The 23,769-nt window shown below is 43.6% G+C and overlaps 1 protein-coding gene across 6 annotated transcripts in view; it reads left to right on the plus strand.

Annotated features, from left to right (window-relative positions):
* Positions 1–23,769, plus strand: part of MROH8 (maestro heat like repeat family member 8) — a 77,380-nt gene that overhangs the window by 1,037 nt on the left and 52,574 nt on the right. For 5 of the 6 annotated variants that reach the window (XM_032143062.2, XM_058432903.1, XM_058432900.1 and 2 more), the window contains exons 2-8: positions 4,457–4,578; positions 6,533–6,678; positions 10,133–10,255; positions 18,248–18,327; positions 19,347–19,491; positions 20,424–20,519; positions 23,197–23,301. In XM_032143062.2, coding sequence (XP_031998953.1) covers positions 4,457–4,578; positions 6,533–6,678; positions 10,133–10,255; positions 18,248–18,327; positions 19,347–19,491; positions 20,424–20,519; positions 23,197–23,301 — 817 coding nt within the window. The remainder of the gene's footprint in view (positions 1–4,456; positions 4,579–6,532; positions 6,679–10,132; positions 10,256–18,247; positions 18,328–19,346; positions 19,492–20,423; positions 20,520–23,196; positions 23,302–23,769) is intronic. The other variant, XM_058432901.1, reaches the window with a different exon arrangement.

A 23,769-nucleotide genomic window follows, 5' to 3' on the forward strand; every position in this document is an offset into this window, starting at 1 on the left:
AATTATGTCAGTTTTTTCCAAAGATTATCACTGGGGTTGTTAATAACTGACCTACGAGTGACGTTTTATCTGATTTGCAGAGCAATGCAGTGACTCATAGAGAACGTATTAGGCCAGTTTTACAGGCTCAACATGGAAGTGGCTCATCCAGGAACACCGCTCTAGTAACTAGCGCCAATTACTGAATGTTTATAGTATAACCCGACACTGTGCTGAACGCTCTACAAGCATTATTTCTTTGCTTTCCTTTTTTTATTGGTACGGGATCTTGCTCTGTCGCCCGGGCTGGAGTGCAGTGGTGTGATCACAGTTTACTGCAGCCTCGACATCCTGGGCTCAAGCAGTCCTCCCGCCTCAGCCTCCCGAGTAGCTGGGACCGCTGCCACGCGCCACCACGCCCAGCTAATCTTTAAAATTATTTTTGGTAGATACTGCGTCTCGCTTTGTTGCCGAGGCTAGTCTGGAACTCCCGGGCTCAAACGATCCTCCGGCCTTAGCCTCCCAAAGTGCTGAGATTACAGGCTAATCCCATTTTAAAGAGAAGGAAACAGATTTGAACCTAGGCGGTCTGACTCCAGAATCTGTGCTTTTAACTACAGTTTTATGAACCTATAAAGTATGCACAATATAACTCTTATTAACGTTATTATTGTCCCAAATGTTATTCTGCATGGGAGAGAGTCAGTTCTTTCTGTGTCTATTGTGATAGCCACTAGCCGTATGTGGATATTTAAATTTGAATTTAAATGGATTAAAATTAAGTAAAATTTAAAATTCAGTCTCTCATTTGTACTAGCCACATTTCAAGTGCTCAGTAGCCACAGATAGGTAGTGGATATCAGATTGGACAACTCAAAATTATAGGACATCTTCATTATCACAGAAAGTTCCATTGGGCAGTGCTGATGTAGAATATATAAAGAATTCTCCCAACTCAAGAATAAGACAACCAACCAGTGGTGTGCTGGAGCTGTCTCATACTGTCTTGAGAGAGTCCATTGTTAAATTTTCATTAATTTTGCAAATTGGTTAAATACAGCCATTTAGAAAATTACATCAACTTAGGATGAAATAAAGTATATTGAAAACAAAACTCATTATTTCCTAATTATTTCACTACATTTTACGTTTTGTGTGCTTTTGTGGTTGCATATATCTATTGTAACTGTGTGGTGGAAATATATGACGGTATGCCATTGCACATCTCTTCCCAAGGTAGTATTGGTAGCTTGATTTTGGCCATGATGGGAGTATTTACACCACAGACTCAGCATATGCAGCCAGGAATGGTGGCTCAGTCTGTAATCCCAGGGCTTTTGGGAGGCTGAGGTAGGAGGATCACTTGAGTCCAGGAGTTCGAGACCCACCTGGGCAACACAGCAAGACCTGCCTCTACAAAAAAAAAATTTATATTAGCCAGGTTTGGTGGCTCGCATCTGTGGTCCTAGTGACTAGCTGTGGGCCACAGATGGGAGCCACCACACCTGACTAATGAAAAAGAAAAAGACCAACAATAGCAAATGTTGGCAAGGATGTGGAGCAACAGGATCTCTCATATCCTACTGATGGAAATGTAAAGTGGTACAACCATTTTGGAAACAGATTGACAGCTTCTTTGTTATTTGTTTGTTTTGAGACAAAGTCTCCCTCTGTTACCCAGGCTGGAGTGCAATGGCACAATCTCAGTTCACTGCAACTTCCATCTCCTGGGTTCAAGCGATTCTCATGTCTCAGCCTCCCAAGTAGCTGGGATTACAGGTGCGCGCCACACTGCCCGGCTGAATTTTTTATATTTTTAGTAGAGACGGGCTTTCACCATGTTGGCCAGGCTGGTCTCAAACTCCTGACCTCAAGTGATCCACCCAACTCAGCCTCCCAAAGTGCTGGGATTACAGGTGTGAGCCACTGGTTCTTGTTGTTTTTTAAGAGGCAAGGTCTCTATCTGTCGCTCAGGCTGGAATACAGTAATGGAATCATAGCTCACTGCCGCCTTCAACTCCTGGACTCTAGGACCCTCTTGCCTTGGCTTCCTGAGTAACCGGGACTACAGGCACATGCCACCACCCCCAGCTAAGTTTTTGTAGAGATCGGATTTTGCTATGTTACCCAGGCTTGTCTCAAACTCTTGGTCTCAGGCAATCCTTTCGCCTTAGCCTCCCAAAGGCACTGGGAATACAGGCATGAGACACAGCACGTGGCCAAGCAGCATCTTAAGTCAGTTATACAATCTACCACACAACCTAACCATTCTGCTCCTAGAGGGTTTCTTTGTTCTTAATGAACTCATTTTTTATTAAAGAAATATATGCGTACAGGACAAAGTTCAAACTTTATTGGTTTGGGGTTTCCTTCCAAAATTGTTTTATTGGCTGGGCACGGTGGCTCATGCCTGTAATCCCCACACTTTGGGAGGCCAAAGTGGGCAGATCACCTGAGGTCAGGAGTTTGAGACCAGCCTGGCCAACATGACAAAACCCCGTCTCTACTAAAAATATAAAAATTAGCCGGGCGTGGTGGCAGGCCCCTGTAATCCCAGCTACTCAAAAGGCTGAGGCATGAGAATCACTTGAACCCAGGAGGCAGAGAGGTTGCAGTGAGCTGAGATTGCACCACTGCACTCCAGCCTGGGCGACAAAATGAGACTATGTGTCAAAAAAATAAAAATTAATAATAATAAATAAATAACTTTAAAAAATGAATTCCGTAAGTTGTGTTTTTTTGTTTTTCTTCTAGAGACAGGTTCTTTCAGTCAAGCTGGAGTGCAGTGGTGCTATCATAGCTCACTGCAGTCTTAAACTCCTGGGCTCAGGGGATCCTCTTGCCTCAGCCTCCTGAGTAGCTAGGACTACAGGCACATGCCACCGCACCTAGCTAATTTTTTACTTTTTTTTTTTTTTTTTTTTTTGAGACGGAGTCTCGCTCTGTCGCCCGGGCTGGAGTACAGTGGTGTAACCTCGGCTCACTGCAAGCTCCACCTCCCGGGTTCACGCCGTTCTCCTGCCTCAGCCTCCCGAGTAGCTGGGACTACAGGCGCCCACCACTGCGCCCAGCAAATTTTTTTGTATTTTTTTTTTAGTAGAGATGGGGTTTCACCCTGTTAGCCAGGATGGTCTTGATCTCCTGAACTCATGATCCACCCGCCTCAGCCTCCCAAAGTGCTGGGATTACAGGCATGAGCCACCACACCTGGCCAATTTTTTACTTTTTTGTAGAAATGAGTTCTCACTGTGTTGCCCAGGCTAGTCTCGAAGTCCTGAGCTCAAGCAGTCCTCCCACTTCAGCCTCCCAAAATGCTGAGATTACAGAGTAAGCCACCATGCCCAGCCTCCATAAGTTTTTTTGTCATGTATGCCAACATTTGTGTGTGTGTGTTTCTGTGTGTATACACACATACTTATTACTTTTGTGAAAATACTGTTTTGTTTTAATAAAAAGTGTCATATCCGTTGTTTGACAGCTTGCTTTTTCATTCATGAATCTATGCTAAACATTCAGTAAATAGAGACCTGCTCAATCATTCATTCTACCAATAATTGTTGAGCACTTCTGTATGTCACTGTTCTAGACTCCTGGGATACATTCATGAACAAAGCAGCCAAAGATTCTTGCCCTCATGAAGCTTACATTTTAGCAGGAGGAAATAAATGACAAACAATGAACATGATAAATAAGTAAAAGATATATTGGAAGGTGTTACGTGCTATGGTAAAAAGAAAAAGTAGGAAAGAGTAAGGAGGATAGAGGGAGTTTGGTGAGGTGTTCTACCTCAATCTGGTTTTTTTGGTGTGTTTGTTTGTTTTTTGAGATGGAGTCTCACTATGTCACCCAGGCTCGAGATTGCGAGTGCAGTGGCGCAATCTCGACTCACTACAACCTCCACCTCCCAGTTCAAGTGATTTTCCTGCCTCAGTCTTCTGAGTAGCTGGGATTACAGGCATGTGCCACCATGCCCGGCTATTTTTTGTATCTTTAGAAGAGACCGGGTTTTGCCATGTTGGCCAGGCTGATCTTGAACTCCTGATCTCAGGTGATCTGCCCGCCTCTGCCTCCCAAAGTGCTGAGATTACAGGTGTGAGCCACCTGCACCCAGCATTGTTTTTAACAGCAGCATAGTATTTCTTACCTATCCATTCACTCCTAATGAGACTGACAACATGCTAGGTACTGGGGATACAACTGTGACCACGTAGACAAGGTTTCTCTTTAATGGAGTTGATAGTCTGATAGGAGATAGTCAAACAAATAAACCCAAATGAGCAAGGTAATTGTAGGTGGTGGTTAAATACTATGAAAAAATAAGAAGGTAACTGTGGGGCCAGGATGGTGGGAGCTACTTAATCTAGATTGGTGATGAATAAATGCCTCTCTCAGAAAGTGACATTTAGGCTTTCAAATAAATGACGAGACAGAAGCAGTCCTGGAAAACTAATTTTTCACATCTCTTCTTTATCCCTAGGATCTGTAGTCAGGAAAAAGTAGTGATCCCCTGTGCCTATGACAGTGATTCAGAAAGTGTGGATTTGGAGCTGAGCAACTTAGAGACTATTAGAAAAGGCTCAAGTAGCATTGAACTGACAGGTAAAAAGGAGAAAGGACCAGAAAGGGGAGGGGAGGGGAGGGGAAAAGAGAATCTATTTTCAACTCAGGCCAAGAGGTATTGATTGAGTACTTGCTGGGTGAACAGCCCTTGACTAGACTTTGATGATGAATTTGGTCCTGACTTTGAGACCTTGAAATACAGTTGGCAAAATAAGATGAGATACATGGTTCGTGATGTCCAGGAAACTAAGGTTGGTCCTGAGACAGTTCTGCAGAAGAGTCTGAGTGCTTGAGGGATTCTGAGGAGGGAAAGGGCAGTGTGGGATGCCTTGGAGTGGGAGGACTTCATGCAGAAGGTAGGATCTGGATTGGGCCTCAGAATAACTTTCATTCTACAAAACATTTATTGAGTACCAGGAGCTGGGAATACAACAGTAGACATGACCAACATGGTCACTGCCCTCATAGAACTTACATTATCGTGCAGAAAGGAGACCAAAAAGAGTAAACAGACAGTGACTGAAGTAACTACAACTTGTAGTAACCAATATGGAAGAACAGGCTGAGACCAAAAATAAGGGCGATAGGAACCTACTTGAAACTCTGGTTGTCGGAGAACACCTGTATGAGACCGTGAGTGCTATTTAAACCTAAAGGAGGCTTGAAAGATATGAGAGTAACTCATGTGAATATAGAGAGTACTACAGATAGATGGGGACAGCATGTGCATGACACAGGAAAGATCTTGGTGTGTTTGAAGCTACCTTCATTCATTCATACATTCATTCAGCAAATACTTAATGAAGCCCTCCTGTGCTCTAAGCTTAATCTAGCAGCTGGAGATACGGCATCAAACAGAACAGACACAGTATACCTACGGATGAACAGGCAAATGGAACTCAGTGCAATCAGTGTGATGCGGGTAGGAGAGGCAGAGTAGATACAGAGCGGTTTATTAGTGACTAGGGGATACTTAGCCAAAATAGGCAAAAAGGGCGTACACAAAAGGCATCCTGGAGCTGAGATTTGAAGGATGAGTAGGAGTCAGCAAGGCAAAGATAGGTAAGGGAAGATGGGGGGGAAGAAGGAGAAAAATGCAGGCAGGAGGAACAGCCTGTGCACAGATCAGAATGAGAACATGGCTTCAATTATTGCAGTTAGTGGATGATAGGAATATGGCAGGAAGTGGGTAGTTTACAGAAGAGGCATTCAAGAAATCGAAAAGAATACAAAAGTAGAGTGGTGGCCAGATGTGGTGGCTCACATCTGTAATCCCAGCACTTTGGGAGGCTGAGGCAGGTGGATTACCTGAGGTCAGGAGTTCGAGACCTTGCCTGGCCAACATAGCGAAACCCCGTCTCTACTAAAAATACGAAAATTACCCGGGGGTGGTGGCGTGTGCCTGTAATCCCAGCTACGTGGGAATCTGAGGCACAATAATCGCTTGAACCCAGGAGGCAGAGGTTGCAGTGAGCCAAGATCACGGCACTGTACTCCAGTCTGAGTGATAGAGTGAGACTCTGTCTCAAAAAAAAAAAAAAAAAAAAGAATGGTAAAAATCTTCAGATGAAAGATGTGTTAAGGGGGAAATACTTCTGGGATCAGTTCTTTGCATATATTACCTCATTTAATTCTTACAATAACCCTGTTTTACAGATAAGGAAACTTAGGTTTCAGGAGGCAAACTAACTCGATAAAGGTCATACAAGTAGTAAGTGGTAGAGCCAAGATTCAAACTAGTCTCAAACCGAGATTTGAAGTCCATAGTCTTAACCATTCTGCTACAGCTCAGTCCCAAAGGTTTTCTGTAGCTTAGGAGGCCCTTAGAGAACACTGAATTTCTAATTGAGAAAAGTGAGTCTAGGAGACAGGATGGGACTTGGTTAAGGTCATAGAGCAAGTAGTAAAGGTGAGAGCCAGAGGTACTCCCCACTAAACCTTATCACTTTACACAGTATGGAGGCATTATCCAGTGTCTTTCTTTCAATGTTAGACTTGGACATCCCTGACATCCCTGGACTCCATTGTGAGCCCCTGTCACATAGCCCCAGACACCTGACCCAACAGGACCCGCCCAGTGAGGCCATTGTTGAGAAACTGATCCAGTCCATCCAGAAGGTTTTCAATGGTGAGCTAAAGGTATGCACAAGCAATTTTTATGAGTTATCCAACTTATTCCTCCATTTTAACAAATATTTTAAACATATTATTTCTTGATTATGCAAATAATTTTATATTATAGGTTATTAAACATGTTTATTTTATATGTATAATACATATATTTACTATATTTATAAATTATACCTACATATATAATTATGAAATTAATGTAAAAACAAAACCATAATAAAAATTAAAAGCTAATCTTCTGTAATTCCAATCTCAAATAACTACTGCTGACATTTTGGTTTTTTTTTTTTAGACTTTTTTTTTTTGGTTTTGTTTTCTGAGACAGTGTCTCACTCTGTCACCCGGGCTGGAGTGCAGTGGCACGATCTCAGCTCACTGCAACCTCTGCCTCCCAGGTTCAAGTGATTCTCCTGCCTCAGCCTCCTGAGTAGCTGGGATTACAGGCACATGCCACCATTGCCCAGCTAATTTTTGTATTTTTAGTAGAGATGGGTTTCACCATGCTGACCAAGCAGGACTTGAACTCTTGACCTCAAGCAATCCACATGCCTTGGCCTCCCAAAGTGCTGGGATTACAGGCATGAGCCACTGTGCCCAGTCCTCTATGGCTTTTAAATCCCATTCACCCAATCAACAAGTAATGAATGAACAGCTACCATTTATAACGCACTATGCTAGACGCAGGGAAGAAGTTGGAGTAGCAAGATTAAAGACTATTCACAGATAAACAAACTGGGCCACAAACAGACCGAGACCCTGTCTCAAAAAATATAATACTCTTCAGCAATTAAAGGAGGGAACTATTGATACAACAGCAAAGATGAATCGCAGAGGCATTGTGTTGAGTGAAAGAAACCAATCAGAAAAGTTACAGACTGTATGATTCCAGTTGTGTGACATTTTTGAAAAGACAAAACCATGGTGATGGAGAACAGATTAGTGATTCCTAGGAATTAGGTTGGGGAGAGGGTGTGACTAAAAAGGGAAAGCAGGAGGGAAATTTGGGGGATGGTGGAACTGTTCGTATCCTGATTGTGGTGATGGTTACACATGTGTATGTGTGTGTTATAACACATGGAACTACATGCTCCCTGCCAAAATCAGTTTTACTGTATGACACATTTTTAAAAATCATGTTATCACTTTGTACCACATAAATATATACAACCATAATTTGTCAATTTACCAAAACACACACACACATACACATACACACAAAACCACACAGAGCCTCTACTGGAAGGAGGATGAGAGAAACTTCAGGAATGCTGGTAATAATCTGTTGCTGGCTACAGGGTGTTTTTTGGTTTGTGAAAATCCACCAAGCTGTACATTTTCTTTATGTAGAATACCAATGAAAAATAAAAATAAAACATTTAAAGCCAGCATGTTGGCCTTCACTTTTGACTTCAGCTAATCCTTATACTTCATATCAGCATGGTTTTCTTTCGATTTCTTTGTAGTTAATGAAGGGCTGGGATTGCTGCCGTGAATTGAAACAAAAAAGCCCATTCCCTGCCTTGAGCTGATTCCACAGTCAGTCAGGGAAATAGAATAAGAAGGTCATTATGTCAGAGTATCGCAAGTGCCATGATAGCAATTTATTCATGTGGTTTGTAGATACACTTAGAAAGGACACTGGACCAGCCAGGCGCAGTGGCTCACGCCTGTAATCCCAGCACTTTGGTAGGCCAAGGTGGGCAGATCACGAGGTCAGGAGTTCAACACCAGCCTGGCTAACATGGTGAAACCCCCGTCTCTACTAAAGATACAAAAAATTAGCTGAGCATGGTGGCAGGTGCCTGTAATCCCGGCTACTTGGGAGGCTGGGACAGGAGAATAGCTTGAACCTGGGAGGTGGAGGTTGCAGTGAGCCAAGATCATGCCATTGCACTCCAGCCTGGGCAACAGGGTGAGACTCTGTCTCAAAAGAAAAAGAAGAAAGGACACTGGACCTTGCTTCAGGAGCAAACACATTCTCCAAGTCTTAAGATATACAGAGATTTTTTTTTTCTTTTTTGAGACAGAGTCTTGCTCTGTCACCCAAGCTATAGTGCAGTGGCGCGATTTTGGCTCATTGCAACCTCCATCTCCCAGGTTCAAGCACACCTATAGTCCCAACTACTCAGGAGGCTGAAATACAAGGATCCCGTGAGCCCAGGAGATGTAGACTGCAGTGAGCGGTGATCATGCCACTGCACTCCAGCCTGGATGACAGAGCGAGACCCTGTCTTAAAAAAAAAAAAGGTTCTATGATAAATAGGTGTTTTATATTTATATATATATACACACACATATATATGTGTATATATATATACACACACATATATATGTGTATATATATATACACACACATATATGTGTATATATATATACACACACATATATATATATAATTAGAAAAAGAGGCTGGGTGCAGTGGCTCACGCCTGTAATCCCAGCACTTTGGGAGGCCAAGGCAGACGGATCACTTGAGCTCAGGAGTTTGAGACCAGCCTGGACAATATAATACAAATAATTAGCTGGACGTGGTGGTGCGTGCCTGTGGTCCCAGTTAGTTGGGAGGCTGAGGAGGGAGGATTGCTTGAGCCCAGGAGGTTGAGGTTGCAGTGAGCTGAGATCACGCCACTGCACTCCAGCCTGGGTGACAGAGCGAGACTCCATGTCAAAAAAAAATAATAATAATAATAATAATAAAATAGAAAAAGAGAATGTTAGTACTGAGAGATTTTATTCTTCCAATCAGAACTTGGATTTTAATAGGAAATTTTAAAGGCAAAATAATGAATTTTTAATGACATTGAAAGAACTAGAAGTAACAATCAGAGAGGTCACCTTTAGGGAGTTTTTTTTTTTTTTTTTTGAGATGGAGTCTCACTCTGTCACCCAGGCTGAAGTGCGGTGGCGCCATCTCGCTCACTGCAACCTCTGCTTCCCGGGTTCAAGTGATTCTCGTGCCTCAGCCTCCCAAGTAGCTGGGACTACAGGCACAGGCACGCACCACCACACCTGTCTACTTTTTTGTATTTTTAGTAGAGACAGGGTTTCACCGTGTTGACCATGCTGGTCTGGAACTCCTGACCTCAGTTGATCTGTCCACCTCAGCCTCCCAAAGTGTTGGGATTACAGGCATGAGCCACCACGCCCAGCCTAGGAAGCTTAATCAGGCAACACTACACAGGACAGGCAGGTAGAAAAGCAAAGACTAAGAGTGGGGAAAGCCAGGATGGAACATGGAGCTGAGAGGAGAGCCGAGGTCTCAAAGCAAGGCAGGGCCAGTGGACAAGGAATTTCACTGAAATCTTCCATAATTTACTCATCCTTGTAATAAAAGACTGATATTGGGTTGAAAGAGATGTCAGATATTTAAAGCATTCCAAGAAACTTTTCAAAAACTCTCCACAGTTATTCAAATAAGATTATGACATATAATTGTATTTTTATCATTTTCCCACAAATTCAGGGTGAACTTGAAAAGCTGAAATTCCTAGGAAATCTGTCTTCTCTCAGCCAAGCTTTACCTTATGATGAAACCGCAGAATCATTCATTCACAGCCACATAGCAGACATTGTGCATACCTTAAATGTAAGTATTATGACCTTATCACAAATGATTGGGATCACACAAATTCAGTGACTTGGCCAAAGCATTTTTTAGTGGCTTCACCTGTGTTATCAATTCACTTGAACTCTTCTAGTATCAGTATCTCTACATGGAGGAGAAATACTCAGGGCCACTCCACACATGTAATCACCCTTGAAAACCAATTAAAAGAAGAGTAGAAAGGACAGGAACAGCATTTGAATTTCTCAGCAAGGCCAATGCTACATTCTCATGAATCAAGCAGTAGTTCCCAGACAGTCCCCATAATTGAATGCCTAGGTTCAGGTTACAGCCCTGCCTTTTTATAGCTGTGAAACTGTAGGAAATTACTTCACTTCTCAATGCCTCAGTTTCCTCCCCTATAAAACAAGAATGGCTATATCTACTTCACAGAGTTATTGTGACCATTAAATTCAAAATAAATATAAGCCATGTACCATGGTACCTAACACACACGATCCATTTGAGAAACATGACTGTATTATTGTTATCGTATTTTGTTCTATTTATACTTACTCCAGCCACACTCTGCCACCAACTCATCCATTCATTCCCTCATTAAGTGCCTGACAGTTCCAGGAACTGTCTTGGGAATTTGGGCTACAAAGACAAAGAAGACAAAATCCCTATTTATGCAGCCAAGCAAAGTATAATAAAATGTCACAGGAACCATGATAAGTTTAAATAGGCATATGGGGGGCAGAGAGGAGAGAGTGAGTTGTCAGTTGCATGTCAAAGGATCCGGAAGAGCTTTGCAAAGGAGCTGATGCACTCAAGCAAGTACTTCTTGGTGCTTTAGTTTTCTCATCTGTGAAATGTCTCCTTCAGTTTCTCTAAAGCTTTAAAATTCTGATGTTGAAATTTCTTACATACTCCAGGAATATGAGTAGTTCTTTCTCATATCACAGATCTATAAGGCTGTTTAGACTGATAGCTTTTATAATTCAAGGCTAACCAGCTAACAGTTTTAAGTAATGGACAGTTACCAAGGATCTTCTATATCTAAACACACTGTGGTGCTTTGATAAAGGTTACACATTTCCCAGAAACCTTAATCCTTGCCCTTGAAGGGTTTAGGATCCATCTGTAAGTAGCCATACTTCAAAAAGTAAATAGGTTGAGAACTATTCCAAATAATACATTAAGAAGAACAGGATGATATAATACAGGTTTAACAACAAAACGCAGTGGCTCACGTGTGTAATTCCAGCACTCTAGGAGGCCAAGGTGGGCGAATCACTTGCGGTCAGGAGATTGAGACCAGCCTGGCCAACATGGTGAAACCCCGTCTCTACTAAAAATACAAAAAATAGCCGGGCATGGTGGCAGGCGCCTGTAATCTCAGCTTCTCCTGAGGCAGGAGAATCGCCTGAACCCGGGAGGTGGAGGTTGCAGTGAGCTGAGATGACACAACTGCACTCCAGCCTGGGCAACAGAGCGAGACTCTGTCTCAAAAAAGAAAGAAAGAAACAAACAAACAAGCAAATAAAAAAACAGTTTGAGACCAGTTTGGGCAATGTGATAAAACTCAATCTCTTAAAAAAAAAAAAAATTAGCCGGATGTGGTGGTGCACGCCTGTAGTCCTAGCTACTCTGGAGGCTAAGGTAGGAGGATCAGCTGAGTCCAGGAGACAGAGATTGCAGTGAGCCGAGATCATGCCACTCTCCTCCAGCCTGGGTGACAGAGTGACACCCCATCTCAAAAACAACAACAACAACAACAACAACAACAACAAAAAATTCAGCTTTCCACTTGGCTGTATTCCTTGGGAAATGGGATGTAGGTAACCGCAGGATCATAGGACCTAGCCAGAGTGGCATGTTTCTAGAGCTCTAGTTTCACCAAACTTGGCAACAATGGGTTGCCACATGGATCAACCAGCCAGTCCATAAAATCCGCAAATGCAAGTCTCAACAGCAAAAATGTACTGAATTGCACACTGAATCTGCATTTGAATCTGTCCACCCAGTAATAAAATGCCCACATCATATGTCAACCAAAGTATAGGCTGGCAAGGGATTCAGCCTAGAAGAGTTAAAGGTAGCTAGTATCCATGAGAAAATTGCATGGATCACTGCAGCATTGTATAAGTCTACAAAGTCCCCGCAGGCCCACACAGGGGGGCTGAAAAAGCACAGCTCCCAGCAACCAAAGGGAGAGGTGCCCAAGAGGAGAAGCAGTTCTGCTGAGGAACTGACAAGGAGGAAGAAGCCAGGGTCATTATAGAGAAAGAAAACTTTAAGGCATTTACCAGTGCTTGTGACCCAAACCAATGCATGGCTCCAAGTATCCAAATTAAAAAAGCCAAGGAAGCCAACAACAGAAAGTGGAAGGAAGGGGAAAAAAAATTGTTATGGCACTTCACCAAATATTTCTTTCTTTTTTTTTTTTTTCTGAGACCGTGTCTCATTGTGTCGCAGGCTGGAGTGCAGTGGCACAATCTCAGGTTACTGCAACCTCCACCTCCCGCGTTCAAGCGATTCTCCTGCCTCAGCCTCCCAAGTAGCTGGGATTACAGGCACTTGCCACTGTACCCAGCTAATTTTGTGCGGTTTTATTAGAGACAGGGTTTCACAGTAGAGACCAGCTCAGGCTGGTCTTGAACTCCTGACCTCAAGTGATCTGCCTGCTTCAGCCTATCAGAGTGCTGGAATGACAGGCATGAGTTCACCAAAAATTTCTCAATAAGCACATGAAAAGATGCTGATCATTGTGATTAGGGAAAAGCAAACTAAAACAACAGTAAGCTTCAACTATACACCTACTAAAATGGCTAAAATAAAAAGGAAAGGCAATACCAAATATTAGCAAGGATATGCAGCAACTAAAACACTCATACAGTGCTGCCAGGAATGTGACATGGCACAACCACTTTGGAAGACAATTTGGCAGTTTCTTAAAAAGTGAAACATACACTTACCATATGACCCAGCAGTTTCATTCCTAGGTAAAACGAAGCATATGTCCACACAAAGATGCATGCACAAATGTTCACAGCAGCTCTGTATGTAAAAGCCAAACCCTAGAAGAAGCCCAAGTGTTCATTAGCAGGTGAATGGATAAACAAATTGTGGTATCGTATATCCATATGATGGAATACTACTTGAGAATGAAAAGGAACTATTGAAATATGCTACAACTTGGAACAATCTCAAAATAGTTATGCTGAGTGAAAGAAACCAGACAAAAAAGAGGATATCCTGCGTGATCCTATTTATATGAAATTCGAGAAAATGCCAACGAATCTATAGTGACAGCAGAGCAATGGTAACCTAGAGGTAGAGGTTGAGTGAGGAGGAGAAGAAGTGAGGAATTACAAAGTAGCACAAATAAACTTTTGGGAGTGATAGAAATGTTTATTCTCTTGAGGATGGTGATGGTTTCATGGATATATACATGTATCAAAAATCATCAAACTGTATGCTTTAAATATGTACAGTTTATTGTATATTGTAAAAAAATACAATATATACAATATATAATATAATAAAAAATATACAATATATAATGTTGAGAACTTTAATGAAAAAGAAAAGAGGCTGGGTGTGGTAGCACCTGCCTGTAGTCCCAGCCACTCTGGAGGCTGAGGCAGGAGGAACACTTGAGCCCAGAAGTTGGAGACTGTAGTGAGCTATGATTGTGCTTATGAATAGCTACTGCATTCCAGCCTCAGGAACATAGTGAGACCCCCATCTTTAAAGAAAGAGAGAGAGAGGGAGAGCGAGTGGAAGACAGAGAGAGGGAGAGAAGGAGAAGGGAGGGAGGGGAGGGAAGGGAAAGGGAGAAAGAGGAGGGAGGGAAGGAAGGAAGGAAGGAAGGAAGGAAGGAAGGAAGGAAGGAAGGAAGGGGAAGGGAAGAGAAGGGAAGGAGGGAGGGAGGAGGGAGGCAGGGAAGGAAGGAAAGAGAAAGGAAGGAAGGAGAGAAGGAAGGAAGGAGAAAGGAAGGAATGAGAGAAAGAAAAAGGAAAGAAAAAAGAGAAAAAGAGGAAGGAAGGAGAGAAAGAAAAAAGAAAGGAAAGAAAAAGAAAAAGGAAGGAGAGAAAGAAAAAGAAAGGAAAGACAAAGGAAAGAAGAATGAAAGAAAAGAGAAGAGAAAAGAAAAGAAAGAGAAAGAGGAGGGAAGGAAGGAAAGAGGGAAGGAAGGAAAGGGAAGGGAGGCAGGCTGTGGCAACTGGGATATAGAATAAAGTGACAGCAGGATTAGAGTGAAATTAATCCAGGTGGATCTGACCTAATCTTTGAAAGATATGATGGAAGGGTTGAGAGAAGAGAGAAGGGACCACTGGGTAGGGACTTCAGATGGTAAGCTGAAGAATGCTACCTGGCTATGCCAAGGCTAGGGTTCTGCATCCTGCAATATGGCAGAGTGGCCAGGAGATGGTTTTTAGTGACTCAACAACAGACATGAGCACCAAGACCTACTGTAATAAAATTTTAATGTAACCAGATTTGCCTCTTAATTCTCCTCTGCCACCATGGGACTGCATTGGAATTCTATATCTGAGGTCCTCCACAAAACCCTCCCTACCTTGGACAAATCACTTAGCTTATCTGAACATCAGTAGCTCTACCAGTAAAATAAAGATATTCACATCTGCTCAGCTTTTGTGAAGACCTTTGAGACAGGCTGAGCACAGTGGCTCATGCCTGTAATCCCAGCATTTTGGGAGGCTGAGGTGGGCGGATCACCTGATGTCAGGAGTTTGAGACTAGCCTTGCCAACATGGTGAAACCTTGTCTCTACTAAAAATACAAAAATTAGCCAGGCATAGTGGTAGGTGCCTGTAGTCCCAGCTACTCCGGAGGCTGAGGCAGGAGAATCGCTTGAACTTGGGAGGCAGAGGTTGCAGTGAGCCGAGATCACACCACTGCACTCCAGCCTGGGCGACAGAGCCAGACTCTGTCTCACAAAAAAAAAAAAAAAAAGACCTTTGAGACAAAACGTCTAATTTTGTTTGGATGAGTTAGGATTCTTCAGGCAAGAAACAAAAATCACCTCTGGCTCACGTAAGTTACCAAAAAAAGAAAGGATGCTGGGATATCTCTTTTAGACTCTAAGGATGAGGTTTAAACAAGCCTCCAGAAAATTAAGTTTCAGGACAGCTCCAGAGGTCTCAGAGGCAGGGGCTTCGCTACTATCACCATGACTCAACCCTCTAGCAACTCCCGCTTTGTGCCTGTCACTGTAAGATTCCAAATTCTGCAAGAGAAAATCTGATTGGCCCAAACTGGTCTGTTCCCCGCCCCTGCATCAATCAGGTTTGCCTGGGGGCAAGATCATATAGTAATGATGTGAGTTCTGGGTGTCCCACCCTGCGTTTCGGAGGCGTTCCCAGGGAGAAAGGGTGATTGCTGTGATCTGGGCAGTCACCCAGGAAGTTCCTGCTACACACATACTCTACTAACAAAAAATACCCTCTCACTTCTGAATTCCCTGTAGAGGCCATCATAACTGTGAGCAAATAATAAACCTTCAATACCCAACTGATTAAAAAAAGAAAAGATGATTCTGGCAGAAGTGGGTCAAGTCAATTGAAGTCAGAGGGGATTGCAAGCCTGGGGCTTCAGCTAAGAGACGCTGCTTTCATCCATATGAAGGAGTATGGCTCCAGGAATGGAGAGTCACAGAAACTGTGCAGAGCAGGGGGTGGCTGATGCTATAACTGATGGGAGGTAGGGCTTGAACAAAAGAAAAAAATCATAAATCACCTTTTTAGTGAGCCCTGGGAAAGGGAACAATTGACAGCTATTAAAGGATAGGAAGCTGTGTTCTTCGCACGGGGACCACAGTGAACTGACTTTAATGCCAAAATTCTGGTGATGTTAGTGGCTGTGCCCTGGAGATAACTGGATGCAGATGAGTAGAGCCCTGGGAGAGCTGTCAGGGCTGAAGATAGAGTCTTAGGCTTTGTCCTTTCTGGACTATAAAGCCACAAGAATAAATGCGCTCCTTGAGGAAATAAGGAAGAAAGCAGCAGCCCACCAGCAAGATCGGAGTCAGACCAGAGCTGGAAAGTAGGAGGAGAAAAACTCAGAAAGGGGCAAGAAAGGGATCCTTGTAGTGTTTATTGAGCACTTACTGCATCCTAAGTTTTTTTGTTGTTTTCGAGACGGAGTTTCACTCTTGTTGCCCAGACTGGAGTGCAATGGCACCATCTCGGCTCACTGCGACCTCCACCTCCCAAGTTCAAGCAATTCTCCTGCCTCACCCTTCCAAGTAGCTGAGATTACAGGCACCCACCACCATGCCTGGCTAATTTGTGTATTTTTAGTAGAGATGGGGTTTCACCATGTTGGCCAGGCTGGTCTCAAACTCCTGACCTCAGGTGATCTGCCCGCCTCAGCTTCCCAAAGTGCTGGGATTACAGGCATGAGCCACTGCGCCCAGCCTGCATCCTAAGTTCGTAGTGAGATCTTTTTGGTTGCAGGTAAGAGAAATCCTGTAGAAGCAGCTGAAACACAAAAGGTGAGATTTGTTCTAAGGATCACTGAGTGCTTCCCAGAATCCCTTGACAGGAGGAGCAGCCTGACCCAGGAAGGGAATGAATCTAGAAAATAAAAACCTTCCACATACTCAAGGAGAACTTTCCATCTCTTATTTTTGCTCCTTTGTGTGAATTTCCATTTCTCCTCTCTCTCTCTTTCCCCCCACCCCGTCTCCCTCTCCCCCATCTTCTCTCCCCAAAATTGGCCCTCTCAGTTGCCTTATCCATAGGGACCAGTGCTTCCAAATTTTACATTTTGTCCTTTAGAAGACCATCCAGACTGAGAAGGAAGCTCTGTGTCCCAATTCCAGATTCCAGAGAGAATCTAATAGACCTTGGTGTCTATTCTGGGACAGATGAGCTGTAGCCAGTGGGACAGAATGACATAGCAGACACATAGCTTTGAGGTACCCATTTCTGTGGGTTGGGGACAGTTCCCAGAGGGGCCTGGTGGACAGTCCAGCAAGTCTTCTGCTACGGTCTTTTTTTTTTTTTTTTTTTTTTTGAGACAGAGTTTCACTCTTTCACCCAGTGAAATGGTGCGACCTTGGCTCACGGAGTGCAATGGTGCGACCTTGGCTCACGGGACCTGGAGTGCAATGGTGCGACCTTGGCTCACGGGAACCTCCACCTCCCGGGTTCCAGCGATTCTTCTACCTCAGCCTCCCGAGTAGCTGGGATTATAGGCGCCTGCTTTCGAACTCCTGACCTCAGGTGATCCACCCACCTCAGCCTCCCAAAGTGCTAGGATTACAGGCGTAAGCCACTGAGTCCGGCCAGCTACAGTCATTTACATCAGCTCATTTTCTCCTACAGATAAGGCAACTCAGGCACAGGGAGTTAAATGACACATTCAGCCTCACACAGTGAGTGAGTGGCAGAGCCAGTGCGCAGCCCAGGGACCGTCCCACTCCAAAGCCCCTGCTTATCACTCCACAGGTTTTTCCAGCACAGCAAGGCAGCTTTGCCTCTGCCAGTTTGTAATTTGGAAAGTTATTCTTTTTCCAGGACAAGTAACTCAGAATAATATTAGACGTGATTGTAGAGAGATGGCTGGTTTAGTGGAGAGAGGAGTTAGAATGCCTAAACTAGAAATAATCACTGGTGATAAAAAGAATGAATAACAGACACCAACAATTACACAGGGCTGCTGGGTGTCATGAATTTGCTCAGTGAGTACTCATAGCCACACCATGAAGGTAAGTATTACTGTTTTCTGGTTTTACAGATGAGGAACTGAGGCACCAGGAGGTTAAATAATTTGTGTCAGCTCAAACAGCTGTTAAGAGGCCGAGCCAGGGTCTGGGGTCTGGCTCGTGAGAATAAACCCCTATCCCTGTCACTGTCCTGCTGCCAGGCGTCTAGGGCCTAAGAACAGGGCTGGCTGAAGGACCTGTTGTGGTTCTTGCTGGCCACCCAGTCTCTGATCATCCCTGGCCTAATGAATGGGTACTTGCTCAACTCTCAAGTTCTTTCTCTCTCATTGCAGGTACTGGTACAAAAGGAGCACCCACATTCTCTGTCCAGTCCTGTGCGCCAGGAGGTCTTTGTCACCATCGCTGATCTCGGGTGATGCCCACATGCCCCTTACATGGACATCCTGGTTCCTCTCAGGGCCAATGCCAGGTCCAACTGACATGACTTTTTTTTTTTTTTTTTTGAAATGGAGTCTTGCTCTGTCCCCCAAGCTGGAGTACAGTGGCACGATCTTGACTCACTGCAACCTCTGCCCCCTGGGTTCAAACAATTCTCCTGCCTCATCAGCTTCCTGAGTAGCTGGGATTACAGGCGTGCACTACCATGCCTGGCTAATTTTTGTATTTTTAGTAGAGACGGGGTTTCGCCATGTTGGCCAGGCTCGTCTCAAATTCCTGACCTCAAGTGATCCACCCGCCTCGGCCTCCAAAAGTGCTGGGATTACAGGCGTTAGCCACTGTGCCATGATCCATATTTTTAACTTTTGAAAACTGTTTATGTAGAAAAGAGGAAGCCAAATCCGTGTTTTTGAGTAAGCACTTTGATTTCATATATGCTACTATCCATATCTGAAAGACTTTATTGGAATCTCTTTGGAGTTCACTTTTGTCCAAAGTATATTTGGCAGGAAGTTACTCCCATATATGTCTCATGACATTAGAGTTCTGACTTCTAAGAAATTTGGAAGGGCTGCCTGTTGTTTACCTCTCAGAGATTTATATTGTAGTGATTAAGCTGATCAAAGGCCCTGAGAAGTCTTGTGGTTAAAAAGTTTTTTAACTAGATTCAACCCATGATTCCCCAAATGAACATTCAGCAGAATATGCTTTGGAAAATTGTGGCTTACCACGTTAGACTGTAGCAGGCTTCCCTCTGTGGCTGAACTGAAGGGAAGCCTGGAAGGATATTGCTCCAGTAACTTCTTGGGGGAAAACTCTTCCTCTAACCTTTTGTGCGATTTATCTGAACAGACTGACAAGCTATGCCATTTCTCTCTCACATCAGAACAGTACACTAGCCTGTCTACCCTTTCCTTTTTAGTTGATCTCTGCTTATCAATATCAAATCAAACCATCTTCCCAGCTTGCTGTTCCAAAACTGTCTTTTCTTAGTTACCAAGATGTCCATTTGCTGTTTGGCTCTGAAGATCGAGCTGAGTTGTTCAGTCTTATCATCAAGAGTATAATCACTCTGCCCTCTGTAAGGACCCTTACCCAGATACAGGAAATCATGCCCAATGGGACCTGCAACACAGAGGTAACTCATGCTTTGCTTTAGTAACTTTCCATCCACAGGGTCAGCTGATCTTGGCCTTCAGAGAGTGCATTTGATTTTTTGAAAGTAGCCAAAAACCATAAGCCAAGTCTGGTAAATAAAATAGGTGGTTAAATTAGAAGAGAGCTTCTTTCAACCCTTCATTTTGTCTTCTTTCCTTTTCCCTTTATTCTTTCCTTCCTTTTGGCTTTAAAATAAGGTGGGAGCACTTGCTTGTATGTTTAACGTTTATTTAAGCACACAATATGCCATATGTCATCATATGCCAAAAATGATGATAGTAGGAATACAGCAGTCCAGTCCCACTCACAGAGCTTACATTCTAGTGCAGAGAGACAAATTGTTGATACATAAATGTAATATGTCAGCTGATAATAAGTGTTATGAAAATGTAAAGCAGGGAAAGAGCAGGATAAAGAGCCCTGTGGTTGGGAGGCACATGGGTGGTCAGGCAAAGCCTTCATGATGGGGTGATAATTGAAAGAAAAGAAGTGTGGGTATGTCTGGAGATAAAGCTTTCAAGCAGAGGGAAGGGTACGTGCAGGCCTTGATCTCTTCTTCAGTGGGGAATAAACTGGTTGGTAAAGCAGTTACCCAAGAGGACTTTATTCCCCTCTGTTTGAAGATATCAGAAAGAGTCACAAGCCAACCTTGAAGAATCTTGATGACCCTTAAGCAGTTCCCCAGATGTAGTAAGACTCAGTCAGCTGTGATCCCTCAAATGCCGAGGCATCTGTTTGAAATGAAGATGTATTCCTTTTTACCTCATGCCACAAACGATCTACTAGTACCTTTACACTGGTTCTGCAACTTTGAGTAAAGTCTCAGGGTCACATGAAGAGCCTCCAAAGTGTCCCATGCTAGGGGAACTTCACGTGAGGCTGGGGAGCATCGCTGATCCTGCGCCTTTTCAGTGTCTTTACAGGCAGACGTTTCAGGCGTTCTCTGAGATGCTCCAGAGTTTGGTGGTAAAAGACCCACATTTGGAAAATCTTGACACCATTATTAAGGTAAACAAGACATCAAGGGAAAGTGGGAAATGATTCCTATTAACTGGTGAAAGTGGGAGATGAAAATGTGGAAGGATTCAGTGGTAAGAGGCAACATAGTAAAGAGTATCAGCTATCAACTTTGAGTCAGAGACTTGGGGTCAAATGCTGACTCTGCCATTCATTGGTTACACGTCCTTCCACTAGAAATCCTGCAAGGAATTTGCTCTCTCAGTGTTGCATTTCTTCACGTTTACATGGAGATAATAATTACTGTGAATATTGAATAAATGGCCTTCAATAAATTGTTTGTTTATTTATTTTCAGAGACAGGGTCTTGCTGTGTTGCCCAGGCTGGAGTGAAGTGGCACCATTCTAGCTCCCTGCAGCCTCGAATTCTTGGCCTCAAGTTATCCTCCCACCTCAGCCTCCCAAAGTGCTGGGATCATAGGCATGAGCTACTGCACCCAGTCACAATAAATTGTTTAAATGATTGCTATAATTATTCCTTAAATTATTATCCCTGGGGGCAGGGCGCAGTGTTTCACGCCTGTAATCCCAGCACTTTCAGAGGCCAAGGCAGGTGGATCATTTGAGGCCAGGAGTTCGAGACCAGCCTCACCAACATGGCGAAACCCTGACTCTTCTAAAAAATAAATAAATAAATAAATACAAAAATTAGCCAGGCGTGGTGGTACACACCTGTAATCCCAGCTACTCAGGAAGCTGAGGCATGAGAATCACTTGAACCCAGGAGGAGGAGGTTGCAGTGAGCAGAGATCGCACCACTGCACTCCAGCCTGTGTGACAGAGAGAGACTGTTTCAAAAAATATATATATATAATTCCTCACTAGTATAGAAGGGTTTTATTCAGTGATGAGGGAAGGGTCAGCCTCAAGAGTTAGTAAGGCCAGGCACGGTGGCTCATGCCTGTAATCCCAGCACTTTGGGAGGCCAAGACGAGCAAATCAATCATTTGAGGTCAGGAGTTCGAGACCAGCCTAGCTAACATGGTGAAAACCTGTCCCTACTAAAAATGCAAAATTAGCCAGGCATGGTGGCGCATGCCTGTAGTCCCAGCTACTCGGGAGGCTAAGGCAGGAGAATTGCTTGAACCCAGGGGGCGGAGGTTGCAGTGAGCCAAGATTGTGCCACTGTACTCCAGCCTAGGCGATAGAGTGAGACTTCTTCTGAAAAACAAAACAGCAAAAAAAGAGTAAATAAGCAGCTTCCTACTGGATGGTACTCAAAGGTTGTAATGACCTGCACCTGTTCCTGTATATGCTGTTCCATTACTAGAGATTGATTCATTGGAATTCGTTCACTGCATTCAGGTATCTTGCTCTCCTACCCTTTTTTATTGTTGTTATTTTATTTTTATTTTTCTTACCTTTTTTTAAGATGCAAATATCCCAGAAAGGGATAACGCTTTAAGCTATTATTAATCGTTTGCACCCAAATGATGCGTTTATTGTTGTCCTAACTGACAAGCAAGGCACAAAAACCTAGGCAGTCGAGTGGTTTCGCTGCTACAGGGGCTTATTTTCTAGCTTATTTTCTTAAATGCTCTGATGGGCATTTATTCTCGGCCTAATTGACCTTAATACTATTTCTCATTCCTCTTCTATTTGTACATTAGCATACCAGCCAGATTGGGTTTCTCCTCTTTATCCAGTTGTACTTTGTACTTTCCTGCCTTGGCAGCTTAATTCAGGCCTTTCTTTTTTTCTTTTTTTTGAGACAGGATCTCGCTCTGTCACTTAGGCTGGAGTATAGTGGCACGATTTCAGCTCACTGCAGTCTCTGCCTCCCGGGCTCAAGCAGTCGTCCCACCTCAGCCTCCCGAGCGGCTGGGACTACAGGCGCATGCCACCATGCCCAGCTAATTTTTGTAATTTTTTGTAAAGATGGGGTTTCACCATGTTGCCCAGGCTGGTCTCCAACTCCTGGGCTCAAGCAGTCTGTATAATCCCTCCTGCAGTGCTGGGATTACAGGCATGAGCAACCACACCTGGCTGTCCTCAGAGTTAAACTTTAATATTAGTAGGATGTCGTTAACTTTATTTCTTTCCAAAGCAGATTTGAAAGGGCTAAAAACATTCAGAAGTACAGAATAATTAATTGAAGAATTGGGCTGAAGAGAAAATAAGTCTAGAAAATAAGCTCTGGCCAGGCACAGTGGCTCACGCTTGTAATCCCAGCACTTTGGGAGGCCAAGGCGGGCAGATCACCTGAGATCAGGAGTTCGAGATCAGCCCGGCCAACATGGTGAAACCCCATCTCTACAAAAATATAGAAATTAGCCGGGCGTGGTGGCGAGTGCCTGTATTCTCAGCTACTCGAGAGGCTGAGGCAAGAGAATCACTTGAATTCGGGAGGCGGAGGTTGCAGTGAGCCGGGATCACACCATTGCACTCCAGCCTGGGCAACAGAGCGAGACTCCGTCTCAAAAAAAGAAAGAAAAGAAGCTCCTAATCTCCTATATAACAACCAAACCACTCACCACCCATGTCTTTGTGCCTTGCTTGTCATTCCACCACTTTTATTTCCAACCCGAGCTATAATAGCATTTAGCAAAGTATTTTGAGATCTGGTAGCAACATGGAACTCGTCACTCCACATTTCTTTCTAAACACAATAAGGATGGTATCCCAAATCTTCCTGATAAGCCATTTAGCCTCCCTTTATTTCTCACAGCACTTGGACCCCTGGTTACAGTCAGTCAAAGACCATGAGCGGGAATGGGCCATGGCCGGCATGGCTCAAGTTCTGAAGTGCCTATCCAAACATCTCGACTTGAAGGTGAGCAGCCCTTCAGTTGCAGAGGAGGAAAGATCCAAAGCCATTCCCTCACTGCCTATTTCCCCTGCTCTTTATAACTCCCCAGACTGGTTCTGTGTCCCCTTCGTGCTCATGTACTATCATAGCACTTAGCATTGTCTTCATATCTGCTCTTCTCCTGAGCAGCTTGGGGCCAGTTGCTGTGTTGATTAATCTTTGCATCTCCGTTGCTTAACACAACAGCTGGAACATGATGATATGGTAACTAGAACCTGAAAATACCTGAGGCCCATGGTGGCCTAGTCTCTGTATAGTATTATATTTGAGTATAGCAGGCAAATTTAAATAAATCAACTTCAATATCTCCCAGCAACTCAAAGAGAATAGTACTATGGCATCTCTTCAGATCCTCACATTTTTCTTTCTCTCTCTCACTTCTCAGTTCTGAATCATCTCCCCTATGACATCTCATTATTCTTATGATCATTA

The sequence above is a fragment of the Hylobates moloch genome, unplaced genomic scaffold (genome assembly GCF_009828535.3).
Source record: "Hylobates moloch isolate HMO894 unplaced genomic scaffold, HMol_V3 SCAFFOLD_21, whole genome shotgun sequence".
NCBI lineage: Eukaryota > Metazoa > Chordata > Mammalia > Primates > Hylobatidae > Hylobates > Hylobates moloch.